Source organism: Rosa rugosa, chromosome 3, assembly GCF_958449725.1.
Source record: "Rosa rugosa chromosome 3, drRosRugo1.1, whole genome shotgun sequence".
NCBI classification, from domain to species: Eukaryota; Viridiplantae; Streptophyta; class Magnoliopsida; order Rosales; family Rosaceae; genus Rosa; species Rosa rugosa.
Genome location: NC_084822.1, coordinates 53008673 through 53026704, shown reverse-complemented (window position 1 = coordinate 53026704; position 18032 = coordinate 53008673). Strand labels below are relative to the sequence as shown.

The 18032-nt window shown below is 38.7% G+C and overlaps 2 protein-coding genes and 1 non-coding gene across 3 annotated transcripts; 1 reads left to right on the top strand and 2 right to left on the bottom strand.

The window, feature by feature from the left end:
• Positions 1 to 6111: 6111 nt before the first annotated feature.
• Positions 6112 to 10798, bottom strand: LOC133736651 (endoplasmin homolog). The gene is made up of 15 exons (XM_062164228.1): positions 10636 to 10798; positions 10384 to 10504; positions 10125 to 10272; positions 9958 to 10038; positions 9744 to 9855; positions 9530 to 9656; positions 9284 to 9422; positions 8906 to 9008; positions 8579 to 8784; positions 8260 to 8475; positions 8003 to 8168; positions 7680 to 7818; positions 7401 to 7551; positions 6884 to 7288; positions 6112 to 6610 (listed from the first exon to the last, which is right to left on the bottom strand). Exons 1-15 carry the CDS (start codon positions 10700 to 10702, stop codon positions 6356 to 6358), a joined length of 2436 nt encoding a protein of 811 aa, XP_062020212.1. The 5' UTR covers positions 10703 to 10798; the 3' UTR covers positions 6112 to 6355.
• A 2476-nt stretch (positions 10799 to 13274) lies between these two features.
• LOC133735226 (thaumatin-like protein 1) lies at positions 13275 to 14820 on the bottom strand. The gene has a single exon (XM_062162635.1). It carries the CDS (start codon positions 14527 to 14529, stop codon positions 13450 to 13452), a length of 1080 nt encoding a protein of 359 aa, XP_062018619.1. The 5' UTR covers positions 14530 to 14820; the 3' UTR covers positions 13275 to 13449.
• Positions 14821 to 16099: 1279 nt separating this feature from the next.
• Positions 16100 to 16183, top strand: TRNAL-CAA (transfer RNA leucine (anticodon CAA)). The gene has a single exon. It is a non-coding gene; the product is annotated as a tRNA-Leu (tRNA).
• Positions 16184 to 18032: the final 1849 nt, after the last annotated feature.

Genomic DNA, 18032 nt, shown 5'->3' with positions numbered 1-18032 from the left:
AATGCCTTTGGATGATAGAAAATTATGGAAAGCTTTACTATTGAATTCACCTCCTCCATCTGTTTGAAATTGTTTAATTGTAAAACTGAATTGAGTTTCCACAAAGGCACAAAAATACACAAATTTGGCAAGAACATCAGATTTATTGATAAGTGGAAAAATCCACACAAACTTGGTACAATCATCAATGAAAGTAACATAGTACTTATATCCCTCTATGGATAAACATGGAGCAGGTCCCCATACATCAGAATGCACTTTAGAAAAGGGCACAGATGTTTGTGTCACAGAATCAGAAAAAGGAAGTTTATGCATCTTGCCTTCTAAACAATAAGAACACACAAAACTAGAGACTGAACTAGGTGTTTTTATTTGTGAATCAGACAATATTTTAGACATGACAGGTTGAGAAGGATGACCTAATCTTTGATGCCATACTGGAAATGATGAAGATGAGCTGACAAATGCAGATGGAGAAGACTGAGAGATAGAAGAGACTGGTGGAGATTTGAAGAGAAATAAACCCTCTCACTACTCTTTCCTTGGTAGAGGACTGTTTTGGATGCCTTGTCCTGCACAGCAATATTAGTTTCATCAAGAGTTATAAAACAACCATTGTCTCTGCATAATTTTGTGAAAGATAGCAAATTCATAGCTAAATCTGGAACATGAAGAACTTGATTCAATTGCAAGACATGATCAGCAGGTTTAATATAGCTAGAGCCAGTATGTGCCACATTCAAACCTGTACCATTACCGATAGTTATTTTGTTGTCAGAAGAATATGGTTGAGCAACTGTGAGATTTCTCAGTTCTGAAGTCATGTGATGAGTAGCACCAGAATCCCCTATCCAAATTTCACTGTTTGAATGAGCATTTGATGGAGCAGACAAGCTATTAGATGAGGAAGCCCCACTGTTAGGCTGAAAACCACCAGGAAAATTAGAGCTGGATGACCCATTTGATACCACATATCCTTCTCCTTGAGTTTGTTGAAACACACCATTGACATTTCCTGTTGACTGAGCAGTTAGAGCAGTAAGAGACGCAGGAGGATCAGACCCTTGATAGGCAAAGTTGGTTCTATGAGAGCAATTCAGAGCAACATGTCCTTTGAGACCACATATTTGGCATGTGGGAATGGACAAAGATGGATGTCCATCAGGAACATCAGTTCTGTAGAAGCAGTTAGCAGCTGTGTGACCTTTCTTTGAGCAAATTTGGCATTCTGGAGATGGTCCATTGCTTGAGGGCCTATATGGTGGCTGAGATGTTTGTTGAGGTTTGTAGTCAGGGTTTTGATAGCAAGTACTTGTAAGATGGCCATGTTTTCCACATATTTGACATTTGTGAACACGAAAGCATGTATCCACAGTATGACCTTTCTTACCACATACAGAACATTCAATACCACTTCCATTATATTTTGCATCTTTGGTTTTTCCATCACCCTTGTGATCCCAGCCTCTACCATTTCCATCTCTATCTCCATTCCTTGCTCCATCTCCTCGAGCAACCATAGCACTCATATTAGATAAGAGAGAAAAGCTGCCTTCAATTCTTCTTTCTGCAGCAAGTAATTGAGACCTCAAGTCTCGAAGAGAGATAGGTGTTTCCCTGCCCTCAATCACAGTCCTGACAGTAGAATATTCATCAGAGAGACCATTCAAGATAACAATGATAATATCTTCATCTGGAATGGACACTCCCACAGACAGAAGCTGATCTCGAGCATTCTTGACACGCTGCAGATACTTCTCAATTGTCTCACTGCCCTTGCGAAGAGTTTGTAACTCAGTCTTAAGCTGCATAATGCTTACTCTTGACACAGCAGAGAAACGTTCTTGAAGAGCAATCCAAGCTTACCTAGATGTTTTACAGCCAATTATCACATCCACAATATCTTCATCCAAAGTGGCCATTAGCAGACTAAGAAGAGCCATATCTGTCTACTTCCATGCTCTATATGCTGCAGTTTCTTCCTTAGTAACTTCACCTTCAGTAGTAAGAGAATATCTAGGAGGGGCAACTTCTGAACCATCATAAAATCCAAACAATCCATTTCCAGCAAGAGTAGACTGGAACTGAAAACTCCATTTGATGAAGTTTCTTTCTCCAAGACGTATAGTTATGATACTCAACAAGGAATGAACATCAGAGTGAGACAGACTAGGAGTAGGTACACCTTGAGGAGCCATTTTGAACTTTTCTGCAAATAATTCTCACCAGATAAACTTCAATTTGTTGGAGCACACTCAAATAAATTTCAGCAATCTCTTGGAACTAGTGAATATGCTCAGATTTTACTGTTGCTTTGATCAGAATGCTCAAAATTACTCACAGAAGAGAGATTTACTCAGATTTTACTTTTGCTCACAATTTGCTTCAATTTTCAACATAAACACTGCATATCTTGATGCACTATTTTACTCAACCACACAATTTTGCTCTATTTTGCTCAAATACTCAGAAATTTAAGAAAGAATTGCTCAAGACTTACTCTATATACTCCAAAGCTCAAACACACTGAGATTTGCTCAAGAATTGCACTATATGTTCCACATTTACTCCAGATTTCTCATTTCTAAATGACATCGCACAATATTGCTCAAAATTATAAAGCTCATACTTCTGAAGAACAAGAACAAGAGCAAATCACCTGAGGAAGAGAAGTCCTAGTCACAGCAACTTCAAAAACACACTGAGAAAGCTCACACAGGCTTCGATGAAGATCGAAGCTTTGAATCCAAGATCTGAAGATGATCAAACCGCAAATCGCACCAGAAATGAAGCTAGATCTGAACATGCAAAACAGATAATCAATTTAACAAAGATGAGAGCGGAAGCATGGATCACAAGTCCTGGAACTATGGATGCTCTGATACCATGATAGCCATGGCACCAGATATGAGTTAGGGTTTGCAAAGAACACAACGAAATTTGAGAGAGATGAACAGAGAGAAAAGATCAGAACCCTCTTTCTATTAATCAAGCTTTCGTACAGAGAAAAGAGAGTCAACTGATATTTATACTAGAAAGGAAAAATAGAAACTCTAACAAACTAACAGATTTTTGACAGCTGGAACTAGCCACGTGCCACACTCGTATGAAGCTTGAGGTCAATATGATTAGCATAGTCAACAATGGAGTGGAAAAGAAGAGGAAGGTGAATTATTAATTTATTATTAATAATATTCGGGTTTTAATAAATCTCCGAGTAGTAATTTATTATTACTATTCTATTTAATACGATTTCTGCGTAAATATATATATATATATATATATATATATATATATATATATATATATATTTAAAGAAAGTAAATAGTTAATGAGACGGAATAATGTGATTCCCGTCCCCCTTTTTTTTTTTTTTTTTTTTAACTAAACAACCATTTCATTCAAACTCAAGCCAGAATGGCACGGATACATACCTTCCATTGCCATACCAAGGACAAGTTTAGGACGTGATATGCTAGCACCACCCATTAGACAACCAATGCTCACTTATTCAAAAGCGAGCCTATGAACTATGAAAGAGCATAGCAAATAGGCACATAAAAACAAAACAAAAGTGCATAGGTTCCTAAAAAAATAGGGTATAACTTAGAAAGAAAAATCTATCTAATTTGGAGTCCAAACAGACCCAATAGTACGGACCTAGGGCAACAACCCCAGCCCAGAATATTAAGCCCAAGAGCCTCAAAAGGAAGGGTCCCAACTCAGAGCCCGTCAAGCTGGTTTGATCCAGGCCCAACATCTCCCTGACGACATGTCATACGCAGCAAAAAAACCACAGCGCCACCGCACGATTCATTCTGCCCCGACGCGTGCCAACGCTCCCCACGCCGCCACGACCTCACGCCGTTTCGACCCCCACCGCCGCGCCCCCCGCTGCCACAGCTCCGACCGTGAAGACCAGATCCAGAATCACGTCGGTTCAGCACGTAAACATCGCCACCACCGTCAATTCAGAAACCAAAAGCTGCCGGTCTTGATCAGCTTACAACCCCACCACCAGTCTTGATCGGAGATGTTGCCAGAGAAACAAACCCACACCGTCCGGAATCCCCGAGCACACAACACCCACCCAAGAAGCATCATCGACTAGATTAGATCGAACACCTGTCCGGCAGCAGACCTCAGACGTCGGCGAGGCCGGAGGCCAACCCAAACGTCAGGCGCCGCCGGACAAGCACGATTTTGCAATTGGAAAAAACCAGGTTTAGGGTGTTTAGGGTTTCTCAATTTAAGGTCCCGTTTGGTTGGCAGATTTCTTTTTGATTCCCGTCCTCCTTATGAACATGTCATCGGTACTTATTGTAAGGTAGGTTCTAAAGTAATGAGCTTAATGATGAAACCAACTGTATCATTCTTAAAATGCACAAAGAGTTTCCATCCCTGGATCTGAATCAATTGTTAAATTCAACCAAAGCTAATAGACCCAAGTGGTAGAACTGCCAATCATACGTATTACTGAACTAATTATCCTCAAAATCAATGAAGGAAAAAACAACACCTCTTAGCAAGTGATACATGTGATTGTGCGAAAGCCCGCATTTGTCCAAACTCCAAAATCCAAATGCAAGTACCAAAAATAGAAAATACATATCTAATTATCCATAAAATTGTATATGTAAATACCAAATGCAAAATACATATCCAAAATCCAAATGCAAGTACCAAAAATAGAAAATACATATCTAATAGATTATCTATGTATTGTAATAGATTAGATAATCTATATAATTGTAATAGACTAGGGTTGTCAATGGGTCATGTTGGGTTAGGTTCGTGTCGGGTCAAGATATTTGTCGTGTTACAAGAGACAAATCCATACTCAACCCATTTAATAATCGTGTAAAAAATTTAAACTCAAACCCAACCTATTTATTGAACGAGTTACCCATTTCCAACCCGCTTAACTCATTTAATAAGTACTTCGTGTCATGTTGGACAAAGTGACTCATTTAAGGGTTAACATTGCGACCAATTTAACTAAAAAAATACATAAATTGATTAAATTCACTAGAGAATTTATAGTGTTAACCAGAAGTGATAGCCCTAGTTTAAAGTGAGAAAAAGACTTACTCAACTTTTATATACATATAATATTACTTTTTCTAAATGGCACGTTTATGCGGGTTATATATAATATATAACCCAACTCATTTAATAAACAAGTTATACTGGTTCACTTCGTGTTGGTGGGTTGATCCGCGGTCGACCCGTTTATTAAATGGGTCATGACGGGTTGGCATGTGGCCGATTTGCTTTTTAATCATGCGAATTCAACCCTTTTTATTTCGTGCGGGTTTCGAGTCGTGTTACCGGATCGTATCAAAATTGACAGCCCCCTAATAGTAGTCATTAAGAGACCACAAAAATTAGACTTATGGCACGTTTACTTACTTGAAATGGAAAATAATCATGAATCAGAGACAAGTGGAATGGGAGAAGAAATGAATCGGTATTGATTCTGGAGGAGTTGATTCCTAAACTCATCCCCCCCCTTCGTAATCAAATTCCTGAGTATTCAGGAATCGATTCCTGATAAAGAGGTGGGACCTACATCTATTCTGATTCCTTCATGTGTTAGTAAACGCATGAATTCTTTTACCCGGAATTATTCTGATTCATTTATGTGTTAGTAAATGCAGGAATGTTTTTACCCCGTAATCATTCCCTCCCATTCCAAGTAAGTAAACGTGCCCTTACATGCAAAAAGGGCAATATCCTTAATAAATAATGCATAAAGTGGGGGGTATGAATGAATTTATTTGATAAAAAAAAAAGTTGCAAAAAACCCTTTAAAACAGAAAAATTTGTGCTACGCCCAGAGGGTCAGTCCAAAGTCCCAAACGGTGAGGGAGGGTGAGGAGTTACGTTAAAATTAAGATAGATCTGGAGTTCAGTCCCGTCATTATTAAAAAATAAATAAAAAATAAAAAAATTGAGCTTTCGGCAATAGAGAAAAACCGTCACCACATGGGCCCAACTGTAAATGGGCTCATCATTTGAGATTTGGGCCCTACTGGTTGCATATACAGCTTTTCCCACAGAAAACAGAAAGTACAAAAGAAAATAGAAAGAGAACGAGCAAAAGAGAGCTTGAAGCACAATCAGATGGAAACACATTGTATTTGCAAAGAAAATACATGACATAAGTCACTGAAACTCGTTAACTAAAATGCTGGAGACAAAATTCAGGCTATATGATTACAGTAAACCTATTATCTAATGTCTTAACTTCAACAAAGGGAATCAAAAGTGAGCCATGCAGTGATTTCCGCTTCTCTAAAGGCTGAACCATGGAAGGCTGAAAAGCCTATTAGGTGTAAAAGTATTAAGCAACCTACAACTCGTCCTTCTGTGAATCTGCATTAGCAGATTCAGCCTCAGGGGTAGCTTCGTTTGCGGGAGTTTCAGCCTCAGCTGGTTCTTCGGTATCATCTTCCTCCTCAACTGTGGCATCAGGGTTGATGTTCAGGCTAGATTTCACTGAACTGTAGATGCGGGAGGCAAAATCCGTCGGGTCAGGAAGTGCAAAGCCACTCTCCATGAGTGCAGTCTGGTAAATAAGCTGTGCTGTATGCTTCACACTCTCATCCTGAAATAGCAAGCCAATCAAATGACTAAGATAAATAGATTCAACAAAGTAAAACTATAGGCATCGACTTGGATCACTTTACAACTAATAGTGAATGCCGTTGAACAGTTAGCCATTTAATTTCGTATCTAGGTAAACAATCAGATGGGTCCATCAGATAAATGAATATTTGTCCCAGGTGTTACCAATGACAGAAATCCAGGTTTTTGGACATATGTTTCATTGTTTCTCAATAATATAAGAACTGTAAGAGGAAAGAAGCCTAAAACATACCTCAGGGTTCTTTACCACTCTCTCCCTGAGCTCCTTGATGATTGGGTGCCTTGGATTAATCTCAAGTACCCTCTTGCCGCGCATATATGCTTGCTTGGCAGAATCCGACAAAGTCTGAGACTGCATGATCTTCTCCATGTTTGCGCTCCATCCAAACTTTGAAGTAACAACCACGCACGGTGTGTCAGCCAATCGGTTGGACAGCTTCACATCATCAACATTGTCACTGGCAAGAGCACCCTTCCACCATTTAGTGAGTTCCTTGTATGATTCCTTGAGTTCCTTATCTTTTGAGTCTTTACCGAGTTTCAAACCCTCCTTTGACACATTCTGGAATTTCTTGTCTTCATAATCCATCAAGTATTGCATCAAATATTCATCAACTGGATCGGTGAAAAAGATAACCTGCAATAATGTATAAAATAAAAAGTAAATACAGATGAAACTAATGCATGCCTTTCCATGATCCAAAGAGAATAACTGGGAAGAGGCAAAGAGTGGAGATATTCTGATGTACCTCGTATCCTTTCTTCTTAAGCCGCTCAAGGAAAGGAGAATTATCCAATTGTTCCTTGCTGGTTCCAGTAAGATAAAATATGTCCTTCTGCCCAGATTTCATCCTTGAAATGTACTGATCCAGTGAAGTCAGTTTGCCATCTGACTTGGTACTGTCAATAAGTTCAAATCAGTCGGTCAGCCCATGCAAGGATTTAAAGGAAAAGGGATCCAAATTTTTTATAGACTAAATATTGGAACTAGCAGAAAACACAAAATCATATCAATATAACATAAATACCTCTCAAATCTTAAAAGTTTTGCCAAACGGTTTCTGTTGGCCGCATCTTCAATAATACCAAGTTTAATAGACTTGCCAAATTCATTCCAGAATCTTGTATATTGGCCTCTCTTCTCATCATCATCGGACTTCTCAACATCTGCTTTCAGAACAAAATTCAACACCAAACAAAAGTGAATAATTAATTATCTGTCCTAGGTAACATCTTCAAAGGTATAAAAACAATGAAACATGTAGCTCAGATTTTCTATTCAATTATTAATGAGTGCAACCAGGCTGTCATTAACATAAAAACAATACAGTACCCTACTGAGATACCATACCTTTCTTCTCTTTGTCATTGGACTCATCAGGATCTTCTTCAGCGAGTTTACGGATCATATCAAGGGCCTTCCGGATAAGTTTTTTCTTGATTGTTTTCAAACTGCTGTGTTGTTGAAGCATTTCTCGTGATACATTGAGTGGCAAGGTGTCAGAATCAACAAGACCCTGATCATGAAGCAAAATCCAAAATTTGGTAAGCATTTGCAAACAGACCCATAGACACAGGTGAAAAAAAAATGAACATATCGAACATTACCTTCAAAAAGTTCAGATACTTTGGCAAAAGCTCATCAAATTCATCTGATATGAAAACTCTTCGAACATACAACTTCAAATTGGATTTGTTGGCATTATAGTAGCTCTCATATAGATCATGAGGAGCCTTGGGAGGAACGAACAGTACAGCCTTGAATTCTACATCACCTTCAGCGGTAAAGTGGCTCCATGACAAAGGCTTGTCCTCGCTGAAATCCTGTGGAATAAAAATAAGGAACAATTGATGTTGTAAGACAAATACGATGAGTGGTGTTTTAGCTTCTAAACAACATTATAAGGTCATGCAACCAGTAAGTTACCTTGGCAAGGGTCTGATAGAATTTGGCGTACTCTTCTTCGGTTACCTCCTTTGGATTGCGCAACCATATTGCTTTAACGTCATTTAGAAGCTCCCATTCACTATTTGTTTCCTTTACTGTCTTTGTCTTTGGTTTCTTCTCAGCATCTTCATCTTCAGTTTTCTCAGCATCCTCTTCAGTTTCTTCCTCAGAGGAGGAGCTTTCAGCTGTTCACAATGGTCAATAGGAGCAATGAGCAATAATGTGCATGAATATGAACCAAAATAAATGAACTTTCAGGAATGCAAATGCAACAGCTCTAAGCTAAGCTTCTATAATAAAGCATACATGATTCCTCTTCCTCGTCGGCTGGAACTTCCACGTCAACCTCTTTGGTTGACCAGATATAGATGGGGAAGTTGATAAATTCAGAATATCTCTTCACCAACTCCTGCAAGGGCAAAAAATATTCTTATCATGAGATACCATCTTAGCCACACCAATAACATCAAATTATTTTTACAGGGCCAAATGTTGAGCCTTAAATAAAAAACAAAGCACCAAGTAATAGACATGAGAATGTTACTCAGTATCATAAGCGTAAAAGTATGAGAGTGAAATGTTTCTACTATGATAGTAGCAAACATAAAAATGTTGGCGAACCAACTTGAGTAACAGTTCATGAAACTAGATAATCACAGTTCAAATATTTTTAAGTCCACTCACTTTTAGCTTGCTTTCTTCCAAATATTCCCCTGCTTCTTCTCTGAGGTGCAATCTAATTTCAGTACCACGTCCTAGTGGCTCATTATATGTATCCTCGGAAACTACAAATGAACCATCAGCCTTCGACTCCCAAACATGCCTGAAACAGAAATTCATACGAACATCACTCACCATACAACATTCAAGTATTCCTGAGCAAAACAAACTAAATGTGTTAGTAACTAGAAAGTTATACAAAAGCCTTACTGTTTGTCATCATTGTGTTTGCTAATGACTTCTACATTATCAGCAACAAGGTAGACGGAGTAAAACCCAACTCCAAATTGCCCAATGAGATTAAGATCACCACTAGTTTGCATCTTCTCAACGAACGCTGCACCAAAAATTACAATTCCAAATCAGTAAAACCAACACTTACTGCACTGGAAACTTTGAGACTCAAAATAACAGCAAAAGATACCTGAAGTCCCAGATTTTGCTATAGTTCCCAAGTTCTTGATCAAGTCCTCCTTAGTCATACCTATACCTCTGTCACGTATGGAGAGGATTCTCTTCTCTTTGTCTAATTTAATCTGCATTTTTGTTTCCGCGCAAATCAGTAACAAAGTTCAACAACATATCCATTCAGTATTACACTTGATACTGGTAAAGCAAAGCAAGGAACATCAACTAACCTGGATTTCAAGCTTAGTGTTATCACCTTCACCCAAAATTTCCTTATCAGTGAGGGAAAGGAATCTAATCTTGTCCAGCGCCTGAAATTCACAATAGTTTCAATTCGGTATGGAATCCATTTCAGATTTCTAACAAAACATTACTCGAAAAGTCGAAGCAAGCTTACATCAGAAGCATTGGAAATCAACTCCCTGAGGAAAATGTCCTTGTTACTATAAAGGGAGTGGATAATAATATCCATGAGCCTAGACACCTCAGCCTGGAACTCAAACTGTTGAGCGTTGCCGCGTCTCTTTGACATTGACTCCGCCTCTCTAATACATCCATTCAGAAATTACTCAACAAATTTAACCTCTATACAGTAAAACCTCTATTCAAAGATTACTGATCAAGCTCTAAATTACTGTATCTACAAAACCTCTTACCTCTTAGCGACATCAGAATCGGTGGATAGCCCATTCGGGACGGCGCCGATCTTCTCCTCAACCTTCGGTGGATCTACGACCTCGTCGGAGTTTGCCTCTGCATTCGCCTGTAATTTCCGTCCTGAAAAGAAAAAAACAAATAGATCGCCGGAACCCTAACCTTCAGACATGAACTCACAACAAAAGCAATGCAGGATTTCCGATTTGAGATCTACAGAAATGAAGGGAGAAAAACAAAGGTTGAAGACGAACCTTGATCTGGGAGAAGAGAGAGAAGGCACAGCAGAAGCAGAACAGAAGGGATCGTCCACTTCCTCATAGCTCTACCACTCCAAAAGTGTTCTAGTAACTTCGCCTCGCTCGGTTTATTTATCCTGCTCAAAGTTGTGATTGATCTAACCAACTACTCGTAGCTGATTATATATAGCTCCGCTGCTAGGTGAGAGTGATTATTAAGCTTGAGCGTCTCTTTAACGGCGACTTGACCCTGGATTGGCCAGCGTGGACGAACGAACGAGAGGGATTTGTTTTTGCACACGTGGCGGGGTTTTACTGGATCTTGTTTGTTCAATTGACGTGGAGAAACGGACGGCCCTACCGACGACTTGAGACTTCCAGTCGCGGTTGACCAATGTGGCGAGACTTTGTGTTGCAGCGTGGATGATCGGACGGCTCGCGTTTTGTGTGTATGACATGGCAGCTTCTTATTGGGTTATTGTTTCGGACTCGACGTGGTGGAATCAAATGCTGCTTTGCCTTTGCCTTTCATTTCTTTCTTTTGGGATTTGAACTTATCAAAGCCCATTGTATTTGCTAGGCCCAATCTAGTGAATGAGATTGGATCGCCCAAATTCCTAGTAAATGCTTTGCCAAAAAAAAAAAAAAAAAAAAAAATTCCTAGTAAATGAAAACACTTTGCATGCATACAAAATTACAAATGTCAATCATAGGAGAGTTGAACTTAGTCATCTTGGGGCTAGCTCAAGCGGTGAGTATGAGAATTGCGAATTGGGTTGAGATCAAGTTAAGTCAGGGATTAGATTTTCCTCCAGTGTAATAAAAAAATCATATCTTGCACCATATTTCAGTGTATGTCATACATGTGTATATAGTAAAAATTTCATTGTAAGTTATGTTTACAAATAATCTTATGGCAGTTATGTTTACTGAGGAACCTTATGGTAGATACAGTATATGGAAATGTTTGCTTGTGATCAAGGGCGCGCAGTCATCTAGGACTCATGCATGAGCCTCAAGTTATATTTAAATTAGTCCCTGAGACACTAATTTTAAGTCCAAAAGAGTTATAAACAAAGCCCAACACAAGCCTCGATCATACCAATTAACCTATCCTCATATTAAGTGATTCTTTCACTTTCATCGATGAGAAATTTTATTCACACATTGCAAAATACTAGATACACATCCATTTTTTCATACACCCAACATCAGATTTTATGCGTACGTTAAATTACCAAAAGAGACATGTATATCAAAATAAAGAAACATAGTTGGAATATACTATCCTGCTTTAAAATTTTCTTCTCCTTTACGTGAATGACGTGAATGAAGATGCAAACTTAGAACCCTAGTCAGAAACAGTTAACGACACTAATCGATAAACATCCATAGTTTTAAAGAAAATTATCAATAGTGTAATGGATTCTGATATTAGTGTTTCTCAACCCTCAATTGAGGTATGACTTCTCTCCTTCTCCATCTGTGAGAAGGCCAGTTGTACAATATCCCATCCCTCTCAAAGATTTTTCCGCCTTGCTCTTGCAGTTTCGTATCTTTGTAGACAGCTCTCTTTCCGTAAAACTTGAGCTGCATAAGAGATCATAATGTTGTCAATATACATGCAAATTTGATACAAAATATCTAGTAAAATTATAATCTTAGAGTTCTATAGTACTTCTGCTGAAAGTGACTCGATCAATTGCCTCTTCACTGGGAGCCATTTTGTCCCATGGGATTCATCTGCCATCAAGAGCAAGATCACTAACAATATCAATATGCTTTGAGAGGCTGGGGTTCTTGTTTTTCTATGCTATCAATCAGCCACTGTTCACTTTCTACAAGTATGCCTCTCTCCCTGCAAAATAATTAGAATGGCTCATTTGCAGAATTTTGCAATATAAAAAAGGAATGTGTATTTAGTGAATAAGTATTGTGTATTGTGAATGAGGATAGTTGGGTTGTGTTTCTAGTAAAATGTTAAAATAAAAAAGTTAATAAAAAGTGTATTAAGTAGGAGATGTGTATCTAGTATTTTGCAATGTGTTAAAAAAATTTCTCTTCATCAATATAATCACAATTCCGTCGTCTCATACTCTCCAACAACAATGCCTTTTCTTCATCAACTAGACAATCTCGTACTCATCTATCCATTTCTTATCTCAACACACATGTCATTATCTTGGGACCTAGTTCTTCATGAATTTATTTGTTTTATAACTTTTAATGATCATAGAAGAAAATCTGAAAATCAAGTTTAGCTTTTTAAATTCCATCAGTTCTACGTATACTGAAACTTATGATTGAGGAGCAGGATGATTTTAGAGAGATTATTATGCAATTTTGTCTAGAAGAATTGTGTGCTATCCACAGTGTTTGGTGAAAAGTCATATCTCAGACAATGTTATTTTTTTGGGGAAAGAAAGTCCAAGGTTTGGTCTTATGAACTACATATCCATGTTCTAGAATGACCATTATGTCACTGATGAGCAACAAGCTTGCAGTTTAAGCAAAGTTTCGTTTCTTTTAATTGTTGCCAAGAGAAGGAAATCAAAAGGTAAAAGTTTCCTCAGCTCACCAACTAAAAACTACATATTTGGCCAGCTACCAGCAAGATTCAAAGTTAAGCAACAAAACACAACTGAATCAAGTTTTAAAATATCCAATGAGATCTTTGAGTACTGAACTTCCTTGTATTCGAAAAAGTTCTTAAGCTAACTTACATTGGAAACTTTGTTAGAGTAATCTATACACGCCGCACTTAAACACGTTACAAAACTTCACCAGCCTAGGAGGCTGCTGTTCACGTGGCCATAGTCCACTTACGAATCAAACCAATAGAAAATAAAACAAAACAGAAGAAGCAGCCATGGCAATAGAAGCAAGTGTCTTGGATGCGTCACCACTAAAACTCGGCGATGAACCAAAATAATCCATGACATATCCACCTCCGGTCCCATCTGTTGCCCTCGTTGGTGTCGCCGTTGTCCCTGTTGGCGGTGGTGGTGTTACCGTCGTCGTTGGCCTTGGCGGTGTCATTGTTGGAGGTGATACTGATGGTGCTGTTTGTGTCGGCATCGGCGGTGTTACCGTCGTTGTTGGCGTGGGCGGTGTCGTTGTTGGTGATGTTGGAAGTGTTGAAGTTGTTGGTGTTGAAGATTTAAGACTTGTTGTAGATGAGGGGCAGAATGTTATGATGTAATCAGCTCCACTACACGTGAACGTACTCGTGCCATCATCGTACGCATAGCTATACGCCGTCGGACACGCCGCCTTAAACATCTGCGAGTAAACCGACGGCTTACATGTCGACGGTGAGCCATACGCGCCGCTGCAGCAGTACTCCGGCGTCTGAAAAGCCTCGCACGCGCTTCTACACCCCGCCCCGCCTTCGAACTGCAGCTCACTCGGACATCCCTTATTCAAGTTCACCGCGCACCCGGTTGAAGAACAGTCACCGGAGCCGCCGCTCGTTTCGACCAGCATAGGCAAGTTGAAGCCATCGACCAGGCTGACGTCGTAGAAGTCCTTTGCATCACCCGAGCCGATTGTGAACTCGGCGAGAGTGGCGGGAGGGACTGCACCGGCGCCGTTGCACTCGAGTTGGTTGGAGCCGCAGTCGGCGGTGGTGCAGGAGCCCTGGCCGGTGACGGGGTCGAAGTTGCAACCGGTTCGACCCCAGAACCTGCCGGACCAGCTTGGTGGGGCTTGAAGGGAGCGAGACTCGCCGGGTTGGAGCTGGAATCCGGTGCTTTCTAGTCTAGGGCTGGATGAACCGGCTAGAGTTCCTGGATAAACAGTGTAATCGCACCTGTTTGTGAATGTAAAAGTTGTCGAATTAACGCTGGTTTGAAAACTAATGAGCGAAACAATGAGAATGATTTGTAGAGGACAACGAAAGATCGACATTGTTTGGATATGAAGCAAATAATGGCAAATTCTCTCTTAAAACGGGTATGGTTTTGTTTCAGCTTGTAGTGGATGATCAATATTGGGGGAGCCTGAGGCCCTATTTATAGAAAACAAAGTTTCTAGTTACAGTAGGAATCCAATGTGCTGTGATTGTAAAACAAATTGGAAAGTAGAGAAGTCCTAGCTACTTGAGGAAACAATCCACCGGGAGTCCAGCCACATGAGGGAAGTGGTGATGATTCTTTACGTTTTCCTAGCTGAGATCAGACTAACTTCACCGACAAACAGAAGGAAGTATTTCTGAGAAAAAGTGCAAAGCCCACGTGTAACTTGCGAATGTCAAACATGATAAAGTAATCTGAGGTTCACATCCAAAACTAATTGGCAATGGATGGAGTGACCCAAACCCTTATAAACTCATAAGCAAAGTTATATTTTTCCAATGTGGGAGTTATATTTATACACATTCTCAACACGCCCCCGCACGTGTGGCGATTTTTCAAGCCATACACGTGGACAAGTTATATTGGGTGACGGTGAGCACGTGTGGCCATCTCTGAAACCAAACACGTGGGTAACCCGCTCTGATACCATTATAAAGTAATCTGAGGTTCACATCCAAAACCAATTGGCAATGGATGGAGTGACCCAAACCCTTATAAACCCATAAGCAATTAAAGTTATATTTTTCCAATGTGGGAGTTATATTTATACACATTCTCAACAAAACACTCAATCTCCTCCGAGAAAGGTAAAGGTCTTCTTTTTCATTTCCTTTTCTTTTTGTGAGGGTGATTAACAAGGAGGTTCCCTTGCTATGCAATGTTTGATATGAAGCAACCAAATTAAGGCAGAACTAAATAGTGAAAGAGTGACATCGAGGGGTTGAGTGATCGACTTGGTTATTTAGTTACCATAGTTACAATTTTGGTTCATCTTTTGAAGGAAGTATATAAAGATATATAGTACTGTAATATTTTTTTAGTTTCACATTATTAAACGTGTATGATATATCTTGTGCTACTTCAATCTTTATTTATACCAAACAAAAAAGTTTTTTAAGTGTGAAATAGGTGAACGATAAACTTGATCGATCACACTTACATTCTATTGAGAGGATCTGCTCCGATCCTCTTTGTTCGGCAACTTTTTGATTTGGTATGTATCAACAAAGTCCACCTAACAAACGTGCTGCGACCATAGTCATCTATGTTCAAGAACCTTGCTTTTTTTTGTTCTAGCTCAAACTCCAGCAATGCAGTGATTCAATGTAGTTAAGCATCCTCAAAGATGTTGCTATGAGGTTTGACAACTTTGGTAAATGGAATCAGGTTCTCATAATATGGATATATGATAATGGCTGCATTTCTTCTAGCTCAGTTTGATGGAATTTGAGCTCATATGCATGGAATTTCTTTGTTTCACAAGTTAAATGCACCTAGAATTGTTCATTCTTTACTGTGGAGGAATTGACTTGTAGGCTGCAGCATAATATGCTATTTGACTTCTACGTGATGGGACGGTGCTTATAAGTCATATAGCAAAAACTACAGCAACCAACAACAAAGTCAGGATGGCCGAGTGGTCTAAGGCGCCAGACTCAAGTTCTGGTCTTCGAGAGAGGGCGTGGGTTCAAATCCCACTTCTGACAGTATTGTTTTTAATTTTTGAACATTATTTTTGTTTTCACATTACCCAATAGGCCAAATCTTTTTGCTCAAAAGGGTTAGCAATTAAACACATGCATGCCACACAATATCCTAATAATCCATACATAACATCGATAAACTTTTACATCAACGACGACATGAATTAAAATTTAATAAAATTAGGAGAATTTTTCAACATTATTTTTGTTTTCACATTAATATACCGTTAATTACCTAATTGGCCAAATAGTGAAACAGCTCAATTTTTGTTCTAAAAAGTTAGCAAACACATGCATGACAAATAATATCCTAGAGATCTATACATGAATATCGATAAACTTTGACATGAATTAAAAGTTTGATAAAATTGGGTGTCCGGCTGAAAAGCAGAAGCTGCTAATATGGAATTGACCATATGAACGTCTGTAGTTTCCACCTCAAAAGTTAATTCATCACTTATTGCAAACACGTAGTAATCTAGCTATTTCCTAAATCAAACCCTCTCAGTTAACAATGCTAGTAGATAGACAATAATAAAGTCGAACTTGCTTAAAGTATGTCGCCTAGATCGCTAGCTAAGGATCATCACATTAGTCTAAAGCAGAGACCGAAACAATCAGATTATTATGTGTTTATTTGTAGCTGTGGCTTATGATAATCCAAAGTGTCGAATCGGACTCGTAGCACACCAAAATTCGTGGTTTTGGGTACTGTTATGGCCCTGCAGAAGAGAAAAGGAGAAAATCTAAAGCTTGGTTATCCATCAAACTTCGCATCACGATGACATGCAAAAGTGAAATGTCTACGCTGCATGCATGTTCAAATTTGGATAATCGAAAAGTAAATAGCAATATTATAGGGTGTTAATTGCCCTAATTCTTAGTTACCTTTTTCTACGTACAGAGATTGTTGTTTCAAACATCTGAGGATATCCATTGGCATGGTTATCCGTCGTGTAAAGGGATCAAATTGACAAATAATATATAGGAGTTATATTATTTCTTCATATGTTTTTCTGGCTTTTTCTGTCTCGATCTTTTTTCTTTACTAACCAAGAAAGATCTGCGTCACCTATACAAATTAACAATATATCCATGCTTTTGATCACGTGCAAAACCTTCTTGCTAGTCTTTGTTGTTTGTTTCTCAACTTGCACATCGCTATGGTTAGTTCATTTCTGGTTTATGACTTTTTAGGTTGGTGATATGTCAATAATGATCAACGAAGAGAGGACAGATGTATATATAACTAGCTTACTAGCAATACAGCAAATGGGAAAAAGTGACAATCCAATTGAGTAGATTGGGCGAGTGCATGTTTTGATTGGGTACTTTTTCCCTCTTTCTTAGTTTGGTGCATGTCTATATGGAATTTGCAAATTAGGCAAAAATTAGATATTAAAGGAAAGCTATACATGTGATGGCATAGAGTTGATATTGGAAGTTGTTGTAGAAACGTCTTGAAAAAAATGAAAACCATAGGCTCCAAAGTAACTTGTAATTTGAATTTTCAACAGAAAGTTACTTAGACTACTCTATATGTCTAAGACAGTGACTCAATTACGATGTACTCTAATGTGGACGAGTTATTGTATAATTTTTGTCTTTTTTTACCGTTTAATAGACTAACACCTTTTTTTTATAAAAATAAATAAATAAATAAATAAAATTGTATAGATTTGGCTTTAGAACAAAGAAGGAATCAATCATATAGGAGAGAAACAGACAGTTAATAGTGTCTGTTTGTTGAAAAGTCTGATACGTACCTCATCGGCTTATCCCATAGCGCATGTAGACTTTAGAATCTGAAACTAGCTAGCTAGCAGAAATGGACTTGTCCATGGTCAGGATG

Coding starts and splice junctions, on each gene's coding strand:
- LOC133735226 (XM_062162635.1), bottom strand. CDS start 14,529: ATGTCGATCTTTCGTTGTCCTCTACAAATCATTCTCATTGTTTCGCTC.
- LOC133736651 (XM_062164228.1), bottom strand. CDS start 10,702: ATGAGGAAGTGGACGATCCCTTCTGTTCTGCTTCTGCTGTGCCTTCTC. Junction 9,657..9,743: donor AGCAAAATCTGGGACTTCAG/GTATCTTTTGCT, acceptor TTTTTGGTGCAG/CGTTCGTTGAGAAGATGCAA. Junction 9,009..9,283: donor TGGAAGAAAGCAAGCTAAAA/GTGAGTGGACTT, acceptor TTGCCCTTGCAG/GAGTTGGTGAAGAGATATTC.